The 16096-nt window shown below is 35.5% G+C and overlaps 2 protein-coding genes across 8 annotated transcripts; both read right to left on the bottom strand.

Annotated features, from left to right (window-relative positions):
- Nucleotides 1-2105: 2105 nt before the first annotated feature.
- LOC129579616 (integrator complex subunit 4-like) lies at nucleotides 2106-5996 on the bottom strand. The gene is made up of 8 exons (XM_055469778.1): nucleotides 5736-5996; nucleotides 5392-5637; nucleotides 4820-5316; nucleotides 4148-4721; nucleotides 3646-3904; nucleotides 2744-3519; nucleotides 2428-2665; nucleotides 2106-2335 (listed from the first exon to the last, which is right to left on the bottom strand). The coding sequence occupies exons 1-8, from the start codon at nucleotides 5781-5783 to the stop codon at nucleotides 2166-2168; spliced, it is 2808 nt and encodes a 935-aa protein (XP_055325753.1). The 5' UTR covers nucleotides 5784-5996; the 3' UTR covers nucleotides 2106-2165.
- Nucleotides 5997-6471: 475 nt separating this feature from the next.
- Nucleotides 6472-16096, bottom strand: LOC129579618 (putative fatty acyl-CoA reductase CG8306). Of its 7 annotated transcripts, none has more exons than XM_055469786.1 (6): nucleotides 14845-16096; nucleotides 9047-9228; nucleotides 8794-8874; nucleotides 8191-8698; nucleotides 7669-7981; nucleotides 6472-7472 (listed from the first exon to the last, which is right to left on the bottom strand). In XM_055469786.1, exons 2-6 carry the CDS (start codon nucleotides 9155-9157, stop codon nucleotides 6956-6958), a joined length of 1530 nt encoding a protein of 509 aa, XP_055325761.1. In that variant the 5' UTR covers nucleotides 9158-9228; nucleotides 14845-16096; the 3' UTR covers nucleotides 6472-6955. The 7 variants fall into 7 exon arrangements, with proteins under 7 accessions (XP_055325761.1, XP_055325756.1, XP_055325755.1 ...); XM_055469781.1 differs by having other exon boundaries at nucleotides 10938-15167; XM_055469780.1 differs by lacking the exon at nucleotides 14845-16096 and adding an exon at nucleotides 11368-11554.

Here is a 16096-nt window from a genome sequence, read left to right on the forward strand (position 1 = left end):
GGACAGCTAAAACATTTCGAAATTGATTTGAATAGTACGATCTTATTCAAAACAATGGTCAACACTTTTGCCGAAAATGAGGTGCCAATTGAAACGATGAAGATCTATCTATGTGATGAGAATCCGAATATCGATTATTCTTATCAATTGTCAACCATAAGAACATTAAAATATTTGGATTTCATGATATTTCCGAAAAATTGCTTCAATGAATTGATGATTACTATTTTGAAAACGCAAACTGCATTAGAGTCAATCATGATGCTTTGTGCTGATGATCCTTTTGAAGACGAACCCCTTCCAATGCTTGAAATTGGAAACGTATTGCCTTATGGTAAAAACCTATTGGAATTTGAATGTCACGTTGTACAATTAGGAGTTAATTTAGAAAGCTATGAATCAGTTCTGCGTTTGGTCAAAAATCGGATCCGAACCAAAATCTTAATTACAAAAAAAAAACAGTAAATGTATTCCAGATGATGTTTTAGCAAAAAATGAACATGAATGTGAGTGGTTAGAAGTTCGATACGTAAGGATGAATGATGTCGTGCCGCGCATATATGATCCTTATTAAAATATAAACTATTTCAGGTTAACTTTTTTAATCATAAAAATTACAATCTAGTAAATAATTTTTCAGCGAAAAATTGTTTTCGTAATTTGTATCAGAATGAAAAGTTAATAAATCACCATTAAAATTTAACTATTTTTACTGATAGAGAGTTTGTCTTAATTTTTGCTCATTATTTTTTCAAGAAAAAAACTTACACTTCTGTTGTTAACGAATCTTAAATGACCCAGGTGTTTCATGGCCCATAACTCGAACTGAGTGAGAGGCATACTTTGATTTCTTCAACAAAATCTTAGCTATATCTAAATACAATACTTAGATATGGTGTAGAAAAATAGGCCGCTTACAAAAACGTCTAAAAATACAACAAAATCGTCTAAAAAAAATGACAATTTCGTCTAAAGGAAATGGTCCCTTTTTTTTAACAAATTCGTCTAAAATATTTTTTTTAAATGACAAAATCATCTAAAAATGTGACAATTTTTTTCTTAACAAAATCGGGTTTTAAAATAACAAAATCGTCTAAATACGAGTTTTCTGACAAAATTGACAAAAACGTCTATTAACAAAATGTTTATTTAAAGTGACAATATCATTTAAAACACTCTCAAAAATCAAAAATTCATATGATATTTTCATGCTGAAAAAATCGCCTGAAATATGCTATCAGTGACTGGCAAATGAAAAAATACTCTCCGGATTGGAAAGCCATCTTCAGTCTTATTAAATTCATTGGGTATGGTTTTGATCATATCTCTTTTTGGAATCAAACTAAGCTCATATGCAATGTGTTCGGCAAAATTTGTGATTCTTAAAGTAAAAAATAAAGAAGATATTGAAAAAATTGGGATTTTAAATTATTATTTTGTCATTTAAAATGAACTATTGTTCATAGTCGTTTTTTGGCATATTTCAGGCGATTCTTTCAGCATAAAAATATCATATGAATTTTTGATTTTTAAGAGTGTTTTAGATGATTTTGTCATTTAAAAAAAAAATATTTTAGACGAATTTGTTAAAAAAAAAGGACCATTTCCTTTAGACGAAATTGTCATTTTTTTAGACGATTTTGTTTTATTTTTTGACGTTTTTGTATTTAACCGAAAAATATCCGTTCCGTCGTAGTGTTAAAAGTTATGTTTTTAATCAAAGTCCAAATACAGTGACATTTTTCCACAATTTTCCCAAGAATGGCGGAAAATCGGATTCTCCGAATTCTAAAAATGATACATAGATCTTGGCCGGTGAAACAACTTTGCTGAACATCACAACAAAAAACAATCATTCCTTGTGAGACAAAAAACTCATCAATATAGATAAAATATAGTAAAAAAAAGGTCAATTAACGTGCATATCTATTGTCTACGTATGGTTCAATGACTTCTCTGTAATATTCTTCATTCACTATTTTACTGTCTTCATCACAGTCCAGTATTCATACGAAGTTAAGTTGGCAGCACCATGGACGAACAAAAGGTTAATCGCAGCAAATGAAAACTTGCGACATTCAATTAAAAAAAAAACAATATTCAAATCACTAGAGTGGACAATTTTTTTTATTATCTACATATTTTTAATCAAACTGAATAAATTTTTAAATTCCACGTTTGACCGGTTTTGGAGCAAACATAACCTTAACCGGCTTACAGAGTTCCAATTCATGCCCTGGCCTCACTGATAAACAAAGTGAAATGTCGATTTGACTCGCTTCTGTCCACACACCGTGTGACAATAATAAGCTGGTTCGTAGACGCCAGTTATTCGCTACCAAGAAACGTGGATTAAAAATTGAAAAAAAAATGTTCGAATCAGCTAAAAAAGACAGAAGAAAAAATAGATAATTGTTCACTACTTACTATCTTCTCCATTTTCTGTGACCATTCGTTTAAGGTCTCGCATCCGTGGTACCATTAGATGAACATTTTGATCGGGATACTTGATTCTCATACGCAAATCTAATCGCTGACTTTCACGCAAATTGTCAATTTCGGCCAGAAATGGTATGGCTGCAATGAGACCAGCTGTCACTTTAATCACATTATCGCTTGATGCGGCTGACGTTGGATCCAAAATACGAGCCGTACAGATTTTTATCTGTAGAGAGAAGATGAAAAGTTGCAAAACAAATGAGAGAGAAGATAAAAATTAAAAAAAAAAGAGTCCAATGCTTACATTGATATTAATTTCTGGTGAAGCGACCGGAGACGCTGCTTGAACGATGGGTAAAATTTCTCGAAACACTCGTCCCGGTTTCGGATCGTTCATGCTTGATATTTGATTCAATATCGATGTGGTGAATGCATCAGCCCGCATGTATGGATTTTCATTAAGAAATTGATTTGTATCGGCCGCAATTTGTAGGAGCAATTGACATGGTGCTAATGCACTCTGTGATCGATCTTTCACAATCAATACAAGATGCAGTGCACTTGCCCGCAAGCTGATCTGTTTCACCATAAGTAAATCGTTCGGTGTGAGCGACGAGAAAAGATTTTGTAGTTTAAGGCACTTTTTCATCAATTGATTCAAGCATTCTTTGGATGGTGTGCGGCTGGTCGACATTGTTAAACACGATTGTAGCTGTTCAATCAGCAATTGAGCACCCAAAAATGTGGCCGTATAGTTTGCCGTACCAGATAGTTCTGGATCAATGGCAGCCAAACGATCTAAATTGTCTTGTGCAGCAGTGAGCAGTGCTTGACGGGCACGCGGAGCTGAATATGATGCTTGAATATTATTCAAAATTGTTTCGAGGAATTGCCGAGATCCAGTCGATACTTGGGTGATCGTTAGTTCAGTGGATGTTCCACCGATTGGCAATGCAGGCACCAAATTCGGCATTGTGTCACGCAAATATGAATAATGCTTTATCGTGATTTCAGGCAATAGATCCAGTGCTGGTGGCAATTTTTGTGCCGCATTGAATATCATGATTAAAATGCACACGTCTGCAAATAATTATTATCATATTGGAAATTTGTAAATTTTTAATTGGAAATTTTGAACAAAAAAAAACTATTCAAATGAAAATGAATGATAAAAAAGTGATGAGAATACCATTAATATACACTTACATGCCGGATCTTCAACATCTTTTTCGGCACTATCGAAAAATGGATGGTCTTGTAGCAATTGCGTCACTAAAGACATACAAATCTCCGGATGCTTTGCACCAATTCGCTGCATACAGCCAAAGGCTGAATATTTATCCTGTGGATATTTCGACAGCACGTCCAACACTTTTTGAACAACCATCAGCAAACAAGTTTGCGTAGAAACTCGACACACACCCAGCATAACATGCAATCCCTCGCGCACTTCCACTGAATAATCCTACGGAATGATTTCAATGAGGAAATAATAATTCAACAATTCGAAAAACTCATTTGAAATTGTGTCCCGAGTTTTGTTAGAAAAGAAAATTGAAAACATGTCACATGTGAGAGGCACATATTTAGAGAATAAAATCGAAATAATACTTTGTTTGGTGGTTCTTCTGTTCATTACATTGAACCAATTTGTTATGAACCGAATTTTAAAAGAAATATAGAAAAATCTCAACAATAAAATACTCACCTCCAACGAACTCAGCATCGTTTCCAGTTGATCTTCGCGCAGTGTGATATGTTTTGAGATTGCTGTTAAACTGGCGATAGCCTTGAGTCGAACGCCTTCAATTTCATCATTGAACATGTCAACCAAGAAGTCCAAGCTCAATACGGCAAATTTCGGATTTGATATGGCCAATTTGCATAATGAATCAACGGCAGCTGTTCGCACCTCAAGAAATTCATCTTCCAAACCGTGCACCAATGCACCACATGCACCAGATGCCATCAATGATACAGTCGATGCATTGATCTGTTCCTTTGGTGCATCGTCGGCCCACTTTTTTCCACTTGACCATTCACCACTTTGAAATAGTTCCGTGTATCGTTCGTGCAAACTTTTCTTGCGTCGTAAGTTACTCATAAGCTTCTTATCAAGAGTCTGATGTAAGAATTCGCTGCTAACCGCCGTCATGCCACCGAGCAAGCTGGCAGCTTGTGTACGGACCAGCATGGATAAATCACAAATTGCGGAGCAAATGTGACCAAAAGCAGCATCAACCATGCGCAATTTTGAGTCAGATTCGGGCACGTCAATCATACTGAAAAATGTGATAATATCCAATGCAAATAAATCATTTTTTTTCATCCATCGCTCTGAAGATATTTCCACATAAAATTTAGCCGTCTGTTTACTTACAATTCCGTGTGTTTAATGCCAAGTTCATAAACTAATCGCAGTGCCTTCTTTCGTACACATTCATAGTCATCTTTTAGGGCTTCAAGTGCTCGAAAATAGAGTCGTGGCGGTAAATAGGTGTCACGTTGTCCAAGTGTTAGAATTGAATCGAATGCTTGGGCTCGAACGCGCGAATCTTGTGAGTCGGTGTATCGGCTAATCAAATCCAAAGATTCTTTTTCCGCTTCGCGCAGTTGCAAAAATGCACCGAGCAAAGTTAATGCATGCCGTTGCACATTGTGGCTGGCATTTGTTAGTTGCAACTTGGCAAACAGAACGATTCGGTTCAATGTCGGTAATGGCAATTGCTGTGTCTCACCAATTTTGAATAGACTGTGCAAACCTTGTGATATGACCTTTGGCGATGTTTCACCTTTCAGCAACAGAGTCACTTCGTCCACCAGACTTGTGCCATCGTGCAGACTGTCGGCAGCCAATTCTCCGAATAAAGCCAGTACCTAAAATAAAAATGTTCAATCAATTAAACATCGAGTTCGTTTCCATGCACATTAAAATCACGGTAAGTATCTAACCTTCACTCGAACTGCCGACTCTTTTTCCCGTTTGAAATGTTCACGAAGCTTCCGAATCGATTCCACAATGTCCTCGGTCGCACTGTTGACCAATGTGTCCGAAATTTGAGTCAGTATTTGTAGCGCTTCATTGCTATTTGTCGTTGTTTTTAGCAAATTTGACAGCACCTGTATCGATGGACCGGCATTGCTAGTCGAACGTTTTGCTGTAATGCGAAGCTTCTTATGGGGTCGATGCTGACTCGCCTACGGTAATTTAACAAACCCAATATTGTGCATGACGAAAAACCAATGAAAGACCAATTTGGGATATTGCGAATTGAATTATTCGGATGCAGTCTTACCTCTATTGTTTGCGTTATTGTCTCGGTAATTTTCCGCTTATGAGGCATTTTAGATATTTTATTGCGCGTTTGCTTTGTCAGATGGACGAAACTTTACTAAACCTTCAGTAGATCACAACATTTGTTTTTATTTCGATGTTTTCTTCGTTTTCTTATTGACGCGGTATTATCATGCATGCATTCTAAAGCAATATCAGCTTGCGTTTGACACAAACATCAAAACCAACAAGCGAAATGTCATTCAATGCTCGGCGAACTCTATGTGTGTGTGTGTGTGTGCGTGTGTCTTGATGCCCCTATTGGTAAATAACGCCATACATGAAAAGAGCTCGGCATAAATTTCAATCGAATGATTTCACTTTTTTTTTCATTCTATTTTATTCGAGTGATGACCAGAATCACTCGATTTACTGTTATTCAAACTCTTCATTTTTATAAAGATAAAAAATCTTTTGTTTAATAAAAACTGTAAGCATCAACAAACGAAACAAATTGTCATTAGTAAGCATAGTTATTCAAAACCATTGGTGTACCCTATGGAAAACATGTGGTGTATATTTTTACATGACCATCCCTACTGAAGAACCACATTTTCAAATGAATTGTTAAACAGAATGCAGGTAAATTAAAAATTTAAATATGGAAAAGGGACTTGACATCAGTTGAAGGTTGTTTTTTTATTATATATTTTTCTTCCCTTTTTCTTTTCGTTAGTAAAATAACACCGTATCATGAGTATATTTATTGTTTTTTTATTGAAAATTTTCATTCTTGATATTTGTTAAACAATGGTGAAATTAGTGAGATTGTAAACATCATGTAAATTTCCTTCAGCCCAATGTTTTGTATTCTTAGTTTAAATTCTTATCAAAATGAATATTGAATCGAAGATATCAGTATTCATGGTCTAGGTTACAGTAACATATTTGTTGTTGTTGTTGTTTTAATAATTATCGTAACAGAAATTGGTATGCTAGATACTTCTTGGTCCCTTGCGAATCATTACATATACTATATTATATTCAAAATAATGGAATGTCTCCATAAAAGATTCAATTTTCTTTTCAGTGTGTTCATTCGTTAACAAATTTAGCAAAATATTTTTCGCTTTCCAATAGCTTTGAAAAGTTTCAAAAAAAATAGTCATAAAAATGACGAGTAGAATGTTGTTCGCAGTTTTCAGAGTAAGAAAAATGAAGGATGGAATGTATACGATGTATTTACAAGAAGCTAAACAAAATGTAGTAGAGTGGAACGACAAGAGCACACTGGGCCGTTGTGCAGCCAATAATTAAAGCGGTGAACCACCAAAGTAAACCGTACAATGACAATTGCAAGACAACGTGAGCGGCCAAGAGTATTTTGTCCTTGGAACGTGCAGCTTCCAATGTTTTTGGATCTTCTTTGCTCAGGTAACGACGAACACCGGTGACCAAATTGATAAAGTACACTTCCCATTCGAGCGTTGTCAAATCAATGTTATACAGCTTTTTATCGGTCAACGATTGCATTTTGATCAGCTCTTTTGTGTTGGTATTGTGGAATTTCCATTCGGTGAAGATGAACTTTTCCAATAATTTCAATGAGCTCCAGACATTTTTGTGTAGCCGCACCAAAATTGGACGACCGCCAGCCACTTTAGTAACTGTGTCAAGTACATAAGCCGGCGCAAAATGGAAGAAGATCGCTGATAGTTTGAATAACAGCAAACTAGACATGAATTTCAAGTTGGGATACCTGCAAACGAGATACAAATAGTTACAAATGGATTGATTACAATTTTGTTTTTTTTCCCGGATTTTATTCTTTTCTTTCTAAACCACTTGAATACCTACTAATTTCATTGGGAAATGTTGAAGAAACAAAAGACAAGAAAAATTGAGGAAAAAAACAACTAATTAGAATAAACTGAAATAAATACGTGATTCCTTACCAAACTGCACTTTTCAATGGGTATTTGTGTAAGTAACCGTTGATTTTATCCTGTACTCCTTCCCATTTGAATGGTTGTGTTGTGCTCGATGTACAGTGGAAGATGGTGATCTCATTTGATTTCTTGTTGTAAATGTGCTGACCGGTGACCAATACCTGGTTGACAACCACATCGACTGGAATGTAATCGTAGATGAGACCGGCTCCGATTGGCAAACGACGAATGACACCCTTTGATGCACCCATAAGGAAACCTTGTGGTCCATTCTTTGAAATCGTCCATCCTGGAACTGGTTCCTTCCAAGCACCAGTGACTAAAATTTAAAAAAAAAATTAATGTTTTGCTCATTTTCGATAGAAACTAAGCTAAATACTGGGAACTTTTTTTTCTAAATCAAAAGAATTGATGGAAAAATCGAGACTTTGGAGAGAGAATGGGTTAGCAGCCATCTGTGTAGCTTAATTCATAGTCCGAACAACAAGAAAATGTCAAAACGTCGAAAAACACTGAAAATTTACTTACTCATGCTTGGTCGAACGATGCCGCATGGGAATTTGTCGGCGCATTTAGCCACTTCATGTTCGGCCAAATGTTTTGTGAACGTGTATGTATTTGGATGTTCACCCAAAACGCTGGCCTGTTTCGCAGCAATTTCTTCATCACTGAGAGTGCTAATCATTTCGATGATTTTCTCTGCATCGGCCGGGGCTGGATACAGATTTTCCTCACATTCAACCAAGTATGCATTGACATAGGCACTGGACACATGCACGAATGAAGCCAAATTTTGTGTTTCTTTCGCCAATTGGGTAATTCGGCGTGTTCCCAACAAGTTAATTTCAACGGTTGGCTTCAATGGCTCATGGAAATCTAATGTGGCAGCTGAGTGAATGATCACATTCACATTACTCACAAGTGTTTGACGATCAGCGGGTGAAATGCCCAAATTCTCCAATCCAACATCGCCTTGAATTGGAATCAACTTCTTGAAAATATCCTTCGATTGTTCTTTCAATAATACTTCAAACACCTAATTTGAAAACGAATGAAAGAAAATTGCAAGGGGTAAATGGCCAAAATTCAATTTGAAAAATTGCAACATTCTTAATTACTAATGCGATTTACCTCATTATGTGTAAGATCTTCCAAACGTTGCTCGATCGTTTTGCCGCGCTTTTCTCGCATAAGTAAATAAATTTTTCCCACCTAAAATTGAACGTAAGCATTTTAGTCATTTCGTACCAATTCTTTGAAAATTTGTTTTTACTGTTGCTAGCAATTTTTCACTCGACAACAAGAATAAGATTCGATTTTTGCTCGGCTAATGCAACAAAATACAAATCAATGCATCTAAACCAAACAAAATGAAAATACTTACGCCTGGAGTGGTTCGCAATATCTTTTCAATCAATGCGATGCCCAAAAACCCGGTGCCACCAGTGATGAATATGTTTTTGTTTTTATAAAATTCGGCCGTTTCTGACGCCATATCGCTGCTGGTGAACTATTTCGATTGTTGCGATAAATTTATTACTTGAACAGACTCCAAAAGTCTCAAATCTAAAAATAAATATCCAAAAACAAAAACAACTTGTTTATTTTGGGGAATACATACTATCGCACGGGTTAAACTTAGCAAACAAAAAACGATCAAGGTTAGTTCCGATCGTCAATTCATCTTAATTATGACTGACTCTTTGTGTCCGCACATCGAATGTAGTGTAGCCGTAAAGGTAAATGTTAAAGTGATCAAAAATGAATTGCCATGAAATCGCTCGGCCAATATAAACTCTTTAGATAATCGGTTTATTGTTTGTTTAAAGACAATTGCGTAACAATTTATTGACTTTTTTTTTACAATGTATTGTTATTTTGGTCAGATATAAAACGAAACACGGCCATAGTAAAACACTTTTAATCCAATGTGACGGTGAAAGGAAACCGAAAAGATACAATTTTGTAATCATAATTTCCAATTTTAGCATCGCTAAATTAACGGCAAACATAAAAAAACATATTTTGATCGAGTGACTTGAGAGTAACATAGACAATCACTTGACTTTCGCACTATATTTAGATTTCAGTTGATTTTGTTTGTTTGTGAGATTTCAAATTATTCATTGGCATGGATTCATTAGGCGAAAATAATGCAGCAACACAAGATTGGTGATGTGTTGTGTTGGAAATTGATTAAATGGATGGAAATAATTCACCGACGAAAAAAAAAATGATAATAATCATAATTACCGATTATATTGAATCGAAAGCATATTATACGTCGCTTGATTGAGTTGATTTGCAATCAAAAATTGTCTAATCAAATGTTCATTGGATGACGGCAACAAAAACGAATCCGATAATGACCGTATACGTCTCGTCGTCGTCATAAAATTTGTAAATAATTGTTGAAACACCGAATTGTTTGATCAAAGTGGCCAAAGTTTAGATTATAAAAGCGTCGATTGGATTCTTTGATTTTGTTCCGAATGTTATTTTAATCAACTGAATTTCTGATTACCTCACAAGACAACTTCTGAACTTGTTTTTTTACACTTTAATTGTTATTATGCAAATTTTCTTTATTTTTTTTTCTCCACAAACAAGATTTGAGACCAAAACATAAACTCTGTTTGATAAAAAAAAAAAAACAAAAAAAAACTGGCAAAAAGATTATATTCGACCAGAAAAATGGTTTTAGCAATCTTTTGGGTCTTCTACTTTTTTGCTTCCACTCAGAGCTAAGTAGAAAAATGAATATTCAAACGAATTGAGAGGGAAAAAAGATAATAAAATAGCCGAGTCGAAAAGTACACAAATATTGCTTGATATTTGTACGTGTGCACAACTACGCAGCTCAGGTGATTGCTACTTGCATCTCTTTTCAGTGTTTTGATTTCATATTTCTCGACTCATTCGTTCATTCGCGCGTTCTTCGCGTTATGATTTTTTATTTTTTTTGCTTTCCACTGAATGAATAAACTTATTTGCGATGATTGATGTAACACATTCACTTTAGTACTGGTCTCTCTCTCTCTCTCTCCATCCCTCTCTGGTCAATATGGTTCTGGTCAATCGAAGGTATACTTTACATAAAGTTAAATTGAAAAACAAATTGCAGTACGTGGATGTTATGCGTGATATGTGTTATATCAGTATGAATTCACTTATACAAGCCAAATGCATTAGATCAACGTAACACACGCATTTGTAAAGATAGAAAAAGAATCATATGTGAAGAAAAAAAAAATAATATGGCCAAAATACGCAACTATTTTTGTAGTTAAAATAGTAAACACTGAACTGTTGACATTCAATGCGACGTGTTGTCCGTTCAGTGGTGCGTTTAGAGACAATGTTGTATTTTAACGACTTATCTCCCCGCCTGACTCGCACCACACGGATCTTTCAGATCGCAACAAGTGCAATTAAAATTATTCAAAAAGAGATAAAATGAACAACAACAACAACGAAAATTCTCGTGTGATACACACAATCCCAAGTGACAACTTGTTCAAAATGTTTATTTCATTGTCTTGACTTTATGAAACGTCTTGCATTTTTGCGGTAATTTTTTTTTGTCTTTGTTTTTGATTATCGTCTCTTGTTGGCTGACGAAATACACTAACTATTGCTGAAAGAACAAAACAATGTAACATCTAGAAAATGATTACTAGCATTTTTTTGTGTCTGTTTATTTACACGGTGATGATGATGATGACGTGAAAACAACTACGTAAATTCAAAAGCCAGCTCGAATATCAAATGGAGAAACACAATGCAATGAAATAACAGGAATAAAACACAAAACACGAAAATACCACCAAAACTAAATGGACACACGACAGAACACAACATCGGTCTGATTCTGAACGATCGCTACAGAACAATGTCACAGCTGAAATCGAAAAGCAAAAGATGACTGAATCTTTTTTTTGTTGACGAGAGAACGATTAGAGCTTAGGCAAAGGTGAGATGCGTAGTGTGTGTACTATTTCGTTGGAGCAAATTCAACAAGACAAAGGAAAGCAATTAAGCACAGTTGTACATATAATTTTCTCTTTTTTTTTCTGTTCGTTTGAGGAAAAGTGACCACTTCGTCGTTTAATTTGTCTAGTTTGTATGTGTGTGGCTTTGATCATAAATGAAATTATCTCATCTAATTATTGTCTGTATCTATGTTCTCTCTCTCTGTTTTGCTCCACCCTTACACTGACCTATAACTCCAGACTTATTTTGTATTATGCTTTGTTTTACAAATAAATATTGTCATCACAATAACATAAGTGTGTCGTCTGACAATATGCGGCTTTTCTCATGTTTGACGGAAACATTAACATCGTTAAGTCAAACCAAGTTAAGTGGACGTAATGGATATCTATCGGTTCAATGACTGTGATTTTGATTCTAATGCTTGAGAATTGTTTTGACATCAAATTTACTTTGGTTCAATGCATTTCAGCCCAAAGTTTTCTTTGTCTACTTCAAGCAGAGCCAAAGTATATGAGCATCGACCCAATGTCATCCACACTTGAATTGATTCATATTTTATTTGACAAATTTTTTCGGCTACGTGACATCTGACTACGAACAAAAGTTTGGACACAATCACTTTCCTAATTTTGGCACCGCATTTTCGGCCATTTTTTTTTTCCACACGATTGGTTCATCGCCCTTCGCACATACTTGATGATTTTCTTTGGCTACTTTTCGGGCCACTGACCGAAAAAGAGAGTGATGTAAATCACAACGGTAATAAAGTGATTGCTCGATTAGAAAGTTGTTAACGATTTGAATGAAAGAATGGTAAAATCAAAGAAACTTCGCTTAAAAATTAACGCTTACATGCGAATGAATGAATGAACGAAAGATGAAAGTGTAGCCAAAAAAGTTATGACAACCATATTTGGTTTTGCTGTTGGATGAATAAAATTAAGATGTGATCATTTGTTTATCGAATAACGAAATATCAATGTAAAGGTTTGCATGACATGCATGACGCTTCTAATATTCATACACTTGATAAAAAGAGGAAAACCGTTTAAAGTCCAATTTTCATATAGGTTTTAACGTGTTATTTAACGATTTATCGCCGAGAAGGAGAAATAACAATTTATTCGACTGCTCAGAGTCATAATTTGTCATAATCGGAGTGAAAATGATTTGAGCCGAATAAATAGTGTTAAATTTTTCGTAGAAGCAATTTCGACGCATAACAGTCTAGATATCTAACAACCAAAAAGTAACCTTTGGTCAGTGCCGATTTCAATCTCGTTCTCCTCTGTTAGAAAAAAAGCAACGAAAAAGACGATCGACCACATGTTGTCATGCAAGCTATATTCGTCTTTTTCTTTTTTTTTTGTCAGATTCCGATTAACTTTACCGAATAAAAAATACTGGAATCTAACGTTGATGCCACATTCTTGATCGAAACAACAACACGAAGCATTTTACAAAATCGAATCGGTTGAATTGAATTTGTTTATTTTTTTGGGAGATGAGAAGGAACACAAATAAAAGGAAAAAAATAAATTCACCATGAGATAAAAGGTATTCTAAACGAAGCTTTGTCAATCCAATAAAGGTGAATATATTTCGAGCCAAATCGTCAATTGAAAGTTGTTTTTTGTGTTCTGTTCAACGGTTAGATTTAACGGACGTATGGTCGACGTGGATAATCCTCAATAAAGACAGCAACCCTTTTCTCTCTCTCTCTCTCTCACTCAGTCACTCACTCACTCGATATCAATCCGGTATTTACAGCGCGACAATGCTAGAAACTACGACTGGTAGAAAAAGTCGCGACTGCTGTCATATCACACTCGCATACAATGTTTATTATTTGTACAGTGTTTCTTTTTGGTATGAACCGAGCGCGAGACAACGATATTTGCAACATTTTTGACGGGTTTGGTTTGTTGGTTTTTCTACTGATGAAACAAACAAACGAAGACGGCAGAAAACGACCGCCGATTTGTACCACCAACCAAAATAACTATATTGATATGGTCTTTTCTACATCCGTAACCAGTTAGAGTTGAACTCAAAACTTAGCAAAAAAGAATAGAGATGATGAAAAAAAGAAACAGCAGAAGAACAAGTTGAAATTATTAACCGGCCGAATAATTACGATTAATATCCATTCAATTTGCGTTTGATTGCTACGCATGACTTAATGTTATTGCTACTGTCGCTGTGTCTGTGTGGCTCGAGAGCGAGTGCAATGAATGCTTTTCGCAAAAATAGAAGAAGAAGAAGAAGAAAAAACCAACAACAGCGTTACAGATTCTTATGCGCCAGCCATTCAATTTTGGATTGCGTGCGTTATGCGTGTGTGTGTGTGTGTGCACAAAATTCATCATTTGTTTTTGCAAACGTCGTCATATTTCAACGAGGCATAATCGTCATTAGATAGTATCTATAAATCGCTTCATCTGACAATCTGGATTTTGTGCTTGTTTCGTATCGTTCCATACACTCTGTTGTGCGCATTATGAATTGGAAACTGCCACCGCTTCGCATATACTATTGTTATCCAATAACTCGTGAATGTTTTCCGCTAGCTGTTTCACTTGGATGAAAGAGCGGTTATACAAGCATCGAACAATTAAACTTGAAAAAGAACGCACGAGGTTGCGCCTAATATTATTTCTTCTTCTTCTTTTGTCTTCGGTCGGTTCATTCGTTTGGAATGAATTTCGATTTTTTTGGATTGCGTTGCATTCGCCGTTGCTATCCGGTTTTTTGAGTTTTCGGCTTTAAAATTAACTGAACAATCCAGAACTACTTTCACCGTGAAGCGCGACTTCCATCTAGTCTTGATGATTATTTGGGTTTAATATCTTTCCGCATTCGAAATTTCTTTCGATGTCAAAATTCGGAATCTTTCTTTTCGCTTAATGAATTCGTCGACTGTGTACGAGACATTCACACATGGACATTCGGCGTTGGAAGACAATATTGATGTCACACCATCCAATGAAATGCTACCACGTCACATCAACACACGTTTTAACTCGTGATCTCAATGAAATATATCTAAACCGTTTTTTTTTTCATCGTATCTTCTTCAAGTTATGAACAAAAGTTGCCGCCTCCTCTTTTTTTTTGGCCAAAATTGAAATCAATTGTCAAATGTAATATGAATGACAAACAATGAAAAAGTATAAAAATACACACCTGTGATATTGAACAAACAGACGAATGTGAATCAAGATGGAAAAATAATGTGCACACAAACTAACAACGACACCGGTAAAGATAAACAGAATCCAACGAATTCGATGTAATTACATAAACAAAATTGAAGAATGAATTGTAGTTGAATTTTTGTTCTGTTGTGTCCGAAAAATGTGTAACTGAATCGACACGACCGCCGAGGAGAAGCACAAGAATACGATTTTTGTGTTGATGCCGCAAGACGAATTCCACACGACTGACAGCCAATCTCGAAATGTACCACAGTCGATTTTGTGTTGTTTTATTAAACATTCCCGTCTTCTACGTGAGCCCGAAGAGAGAAATAGTGTGAGTGTGTAGTGCGGGCACTCTTGTTCATTCCATCACACATTCAACTACTACTTTGACCACATACACGTCATCGCTTACGATATGCTGTCTCTGTTTTCATTTCAATGTAAAGGTTTGTTTTATTACATTTGTTGTGCGTCGTGCCGGTGTGAGTGTGTATTCACTCAGTGTGTTTCGAGTTGGTTTCAAGCAAAGTAACTTGTTCAACGAAATTAAAAAATACACGTGTATTCATTTATCGTACTGTACGAATGCATGCAGTAGAAAATGTAGTTTTGTCGGTTATTGTATTGAGGTTTGTGTGTCTATCTGCTCAACGACGAATTGACGTTGACTGGAACATTGTTTGAGTTTCAATCATTTTGGCTCATTATAGAAAATGCGTTAAACTCTTAGCACACTCGCATGATGTGTTTTTATTCATTTTTTCTTGCTTTTTTCGATTATTGTCATAGCTACATACCATCTTCTACTTTCACTTTTAACCCAATGTACGGTGTGTGTTCCCTTGTAATCACTTTTTTCTCAGTGTTTTTTTTATTCACACAACATTCAGAAAAATGTCATAGACTCGATCATTCGTTTGCAGCGGCAGCGATTCGATTGGATGGACAGAGTGGAAAACATCGACGCAATGAAAACATATTATAATTAAGAGGACGATTAATTATCATTATGCTTAAGATCAAGGCATCGAAAATTACACCAAACAACCGTTCAGCACGTTCGTTCGTTTGTTTAATTTCCTTTAATTAACCACAACAGAAAATAATGATACAGAAGAAGGCCGCAGCAATGACATTATGGATGCATCTGCACTCTTGACCGTGTCCATTATAACACACACACACACACAGCCAAAATATGGTTATTACCTATTGTTTAACATTTTAGATCGATC

This window comes from Sitodiplosis mosellana, unplaced genomic scaffold, assembly GCF_009176505.1.
Source record: "Sitodiplosis mosellana isolate CC-2019 unplaced genomic scaffold, AAFC_SMos_1.0 Smas_scaffold_6291, whole genome shotgun sequence".
NCBI lineage: Eukaryota > Metazoa > Arthropoda > Insecta > Diptera > Cecidomyiidae > Sitodiplosis > Sitodiplosis mosellana.